This window comes from Montipora foliosa, chromosome 12 (assembly GCF_036669935.1).
Source record: "Montipora foliosa isolate CH-2021 chromosome 12, ASM3666993v2, whole genome shotgun sequence".
Taxonomy (NCBI): domain Eukaryota; kingdom Metazoa; phylum Cnidaria; class Anthozoa; order Scleractinia; family Acroporidae; genus Montipora; species Montipora foliosa.
This window is the reverse complement of record NC_090880.1, coordinates 34,643,326-34,648,325: the sequence shown is the minus strand read 5'-3', so window position 1 is coordinate 34,648,325 and position 5,000 is coordinate 34,643,326. Positions and strand designations below refer to the sequence as shown.

Genomic DNA, 5,000 nt, shown 5'->3' with positions numbered 1-5,000 from the left:
TTTAAAAAGGGGTCAAAATTGTTCCAAAGTACTAAACCACGAAACAGCGAGGTAGCGAAACGAAACACCAAAACACCGAAACAAGACTTAAATTTGCAAAGATTTCGGTTTTCTCTATTTGTAAATTGCGTACAGGTTTGGAAGTAAATGCACAAATAAGCGTAAAAACGTCTTTTAAAGAGGAAGTGCACTTAGCTAAAGCTAGTTTAAAGTCACCCCACTTTCAATAATCTGAAAGGGACAATTCAACTGAATTAACAGAGACAGGGATTAAGAACCCCAACTGGCAGGAGGAGGCATCGAGTTGGCCATTTACAAAGCGTGGTAAAGTTGAATCCGGGAAAACCGGAAACAAACCCATACCAGAGGTTAGAAAGGCATTTGAACCCCGGGGCAGCCGCATGCAAACACAACGCCCTAACCACTGGACGACGTCACCTCCGAAGTAAATGACCATGCATTGATTGGAGTGTATGAAAAATGGTGGGAGATTTTGACAGATCGCTTTGGTCCCGAAACTGTCGTTTCTAGCACAGGAAACAGCTTTGTATGGGAGGTTGGGGCGGGGGGAGCATTTGAAGCTTCCGGGTTAATCACCGCTTTTGAGAGCACTTCTGACGAGAAAGTTCCCTTTTTGCGGCACAAAACGCTCGAACTACCAGGTCTTTATGAAATCTCCCTACAGAAGTCATTTCACTTTTTATGGAGTCACTTGACACAACCAAATTTCTGTACGCCATTCAGATGGGAAGGGGAGTTCCTTTGAAAAAGAAATCCAGTGTAGTAAAGAAGTTCCATTGCAGGCACATAACCTTGTCCAACACGCACCATGAAATTTAATAAGTTTAATTAGGCAGATATAAAATGCCGCAGCTTTGCGATGTTGCACCCCGTGTGGTGTGCACGAAAGGGTTTGTCCAAGAACAATGCTAACCGTCCTCCGCTTTCACCGCCCCCCTCCGAAAAAAAGAAGAAGAAAACAACAACAAAACGAAAAAAATAACAATAACCCTAAATTTTTAATTACAAACCTCTTTCTCCCGCCCCTTCTCGTGGGTACAAGAGGTGTGACAAATTCCTGTTTGGGGGGTAAAACTGGTTCTATAATAGGTGTCTGCTGTGATTTGCTGGGCTTGTTGGTCTGACTTGTCTCCAGATCTCTTAGAACCTCGTAGTTAATTTTGCTGGAGATCTTTTTTTCTACCAACATCTTTTCAATGGCCTCTCCAGCAGAACTGGCCGGTCCAGTCGTCATTCTTTTTTTGTATGGTTTTCTTTTCTGTAAAAGCACAAACATTACTACGAGTGAAGAACATACACAACTTCAAACATCATGATTCAAGTCGAAAATCTATCGATTAACAATTATTGAGAATGCAATAGAGCTGTTCTAAGTGTCCATATGACTTCAAACATTGTTTGAAATGAACAGACAAATCGATCAACCTATGATTGATATTCGTCCACAAAGAAAGCGGCCAAGCTTTTTAGCCGACACGAAAGAAAACGGTTTTTAGAAAAATTGAGCTCAATTGCAAACGCATTAGTTTGGGACGCAAGCAAGATCTGAAATCTAATATGGAATTTCTTTGTATAGGGGCATAAACCGACATCGACGCGGCAACGTCATTGCCTGATTTCAAGCCGAGGGGGACAAAACGAGTCTGCAAATTACGATCATAGCAACTATTGATCTACACAGTTAGAAAGTGGACACCAAGCATCAAAAAATCCCCAGGTTTGGTGTTAATAGAACCAATATTAATATCTCAGTCAAAATTAGCCCGATTAACACCAAACTTGGGGATTTTGTAAATCTCGGTGTGCTCTTTCTGACTACGGGGATCAATCATGAATAGTTGCCAATCCCATAAGTTACAAACTCCTACCTAGTCCCCTTCGGGTTGAAATCAGGTAATGTCATAAACAAGGATGAGAAAACTGACATTTACTTGTTTCACGACTGACTGGATACATTTTGTGCGCTGCTAAACGACTTTGGAAAACGAAAACAAGGTAAAAAACACAAAAACGTATACTAGATGAGTTCTGAATAAGTATCTAATGTGCCATGTAATGGGTTCGAGCTGGTTCTCCATTGAGCTGCAAGTAGTATTTCACCATACACCGTTCAGCTTCTCCTTTTTCCAGTCATAAACCAACATTTGATTTGCAGTATATAAAATGTTTGCCTCAACGCTAAATTACTCGTACAGGGATACGTCGATATAAAATAACATAGACAATCGATTGGAATTGTTGGGGACCGATGTTTACATGATTTTGTTCATTGCATGCTGCTTAATTAAGAAGAAGTTAAGAACCCACGGTCGATGAGTCAGTAACCTTTTTAGTTTCTTGTTTACTGCCATCTTCTCTTTCTCTGGCCTCCTTCTCTTCTTTTTCTAGAGTCAGCAGATACAAGAAAACAATTTCAGATCTTGGAGGATCGTGTGATCACATTCCCTCTGAGTTCCACTTCGGAGTTGCATATTGTCTGTTTCTCTCTTCGTTGATGTGTTTATCACACCCTCTCACCGTTTCTGGTTTGCAACTGTCTTCCATTAAGTGTTTTTAATTCGAAAACCACGCCATCATTCATAGAAATCACCCACTAATTTCACGAGTCTCTGCTGACAAGATTGCAAACGCACTCAGCCCCGGCCATAAAGTGAAAAACCATGACTGTATTAGTACATCACTGACCTTTCAGCTTTTCTAAATAATCCCTGTTTTCCTCCATCCAAAGTTTTGTTTTTATTTCTATCTCCTCGTTATTTAGGAGACACTGTAAAGTGAAAAAAACATAGTGCTCTGAACACTTTTTCGACATCTTTTCAATTGGGGATGTCGAAAACACCCACGAACCCTGAATCTGAAAAAAAAAATTAAGGCCAATCGCCCTCTTCAGCATGGAAAAAACGCCAGAATCCAGATTTCCCGTCCAAAAAGTAAAAATAAAGTAAAGCAAAGCAACCATGTTTAACGTCGATAACTCGTAACAGTAATTCAACTGACAAACATGAGGTCGACGGTGCGCTCATTTTACTCCCCCCTCACCATCTGTGCTCCGTTTTAAGAGTATTTAAAGCTACTTAAGCTACACTGAAAGGAAAGAAGTCGAAACAAGGATGCGATATCCGGGAATCGAAGTCAAGACCTCTTGCACCAAGGCCGCGCACTAACCGACTGTGCCATCCTTGCTCCTTAAGTATATCAATCGAATCATTTTGTTCCCCGACTGCTGTTTTTTATGTTGACGTTAACGAAACAAATGCTATCGCAGTCTAATATGGTTTTTTCACGATCGAGCTTTAACTATTTGTAAAACGGTCGGAATTGAATCTTATCACTCTACACAGAATTTTGAAATTCTATTCTGAGCAAAAAAGTCCGTGTAGCAAGAGAGAGGGAGAGAGAGAGAACGAAGCCATCTCTCTCCAGTACCCTCTCATTTTCTTCCGCTTTGCCCTTCTGTTCCGTAAGGTTCTTCAGCAATTTATTCCCCGCCAAAGTAAATCAGCCGCTGAGACCTTGGACAATGAGTTACACTGTGGATACAACTAACGGAAGAACGGCTTGAAATAAATAGTTAACGCCCAAAAGTAAATAGCTCCTTGTGTAATGGTCTGCAAAGCCTATACCCTATCAAGTTCAGCATCATCCAGTCCTGTTAGGTCCAGCTCCTCAGCTTGCTCATCATCTTCCTCATCATCTTTAGTTGGTTTTTCAGTCTCAATTTCTTGAAATAATTAACATAAATGACTTCGATGGAAAGAATATATGAAATTTCAATATACTTGAACTGCGGGGTATGTAAGTCTCATTGAAAGTGATCATCGCAATTATGAAGCAACTTGGGGACTGTTTACATGGAGACGGAGAGAGTGCGCGGCTAACCAGCGAGTTACCCTGCAAGAGCCAACTTTTCATACGTTTCTTTAGAAAGCTAATTGAATCGTTTACATGCTAGGCAGGGAAAGTCGTCTTCACGGGGCACCCTTGTAGGCCGGCTATCTTTTTGCCATGTAAACGGTTCGTACCGGGTGACCCCGGCTAACCGTGGGGCGGAGAAAATGCCATCCTCGGAAATTGTTTCGTCGTTATCACTTACCAGTGACATCTACTTAACGAAATGACAAATAAGGTGCAAAATAGTTTCCATAGACACTGAAAAGCGGCTGCTAGCGGAAGAAATGATATAAAAAAAATTAAACTCAGGCTACCCGCCGAAACGATTATTTTTGTCGGCCATCTTGTTTGTTGCGGTTAGTGGCCCACTCCCGCCTTCCCGCTTAGGTGAGTTTCATGTAAAGGCGGGCTACGTTTTAACCCTCCTAGCCGAGTAACTCGGTCAGCCGGGGCACCCTGCTTCCTCCATAAGAACAGGCCTTCCTGAGCAGTTGGGAAAGAAGCCTGGAAAAAAACACCCAAAAAAAAAACGCTCGAATGTGACACTTGAATTTCTTTCTGGCTTCTTTCGCATGTGCTTCACTCAGTAATGATCACTTTCATTGAGACCACAGATAACTTCGCATTTTTGAATGCACACAACGCAGGTTGACGAGCCCAACACCGAACAAGTACAATACTTGGGGTACTCGACTAGCGTCTTTTGGGCGATAATTTCAAAGAGAACAAGATCTTTTCTGAGTTCAGAAACGTACCTAAGATTACTTTGGTGCCTTGTGAATTTTACCACATTTACCGAAAATAGCCAAAGCACTTTATGATCTACTGAAATTGTCATGCACGGATTTCGCTGTGAATCGTTCCTTTCCCAGAAACTAAAAACCCTGAAAAAAAAAAAAAAGATATATTGCATCCAGTATGTACCTGTACATTCTTTTTCGGCAGTTCTTTCCTCTCCTTTGCAAAGCGAAGGAACAAATATTGAAGTTCCATCTACTGTAACTTCACAAGCTCTGTTCACAGTCACATTTTCGGACACAACCATAGGGGTACTTTGCGCGGAATTAGTAGGTAAGTCCGTTGAGGGA

At 41.5% G+C, this 5,000-nt stretch overlaps 1 protein-coding gene across 2 annotated transcripts in view; it reads right to left on the bottom strand.

Annotated features, from left to right (window-relative positions):
* The window catches only part of LOC137979282 (transcription factor IIIB 90 kDa subunit-like), a 19,120-nt gene that overhangs the window by 4,067 nt on the left and 10,053 nt on the right, over positions 1-5,000 (bottom strand). For both annotated transcript variants that reach the window (XM_068826518.1, XM_068826519.1), the window contains exons 7-11: positions 4,837-5,000; positions 3,645-3,742; positions 2,707-2,788; positions 2,347-2,405; positions 1,032-1,279 (exon numbers count right to left, since the gene is read on the bottom strand). The exon at positions 4,837-5,000 is cut by the window's right edge and continues 298 nt beyond it. In XM_068826518.1, the coding sequence (XP_068682619.1) occupies positions 1,032-1,279; positions 2,347-2,405; positions 2,707-2,788; positions 3,645-3,742; positions 4,837-5,000 (651 nt within the window). The remainder of the gene's footprint in view (positions 1-1,031; positions 1,280-2,346; positions 2,406-2,706; positions 2,789-3,644; positions 3,743-4,836) is intronic.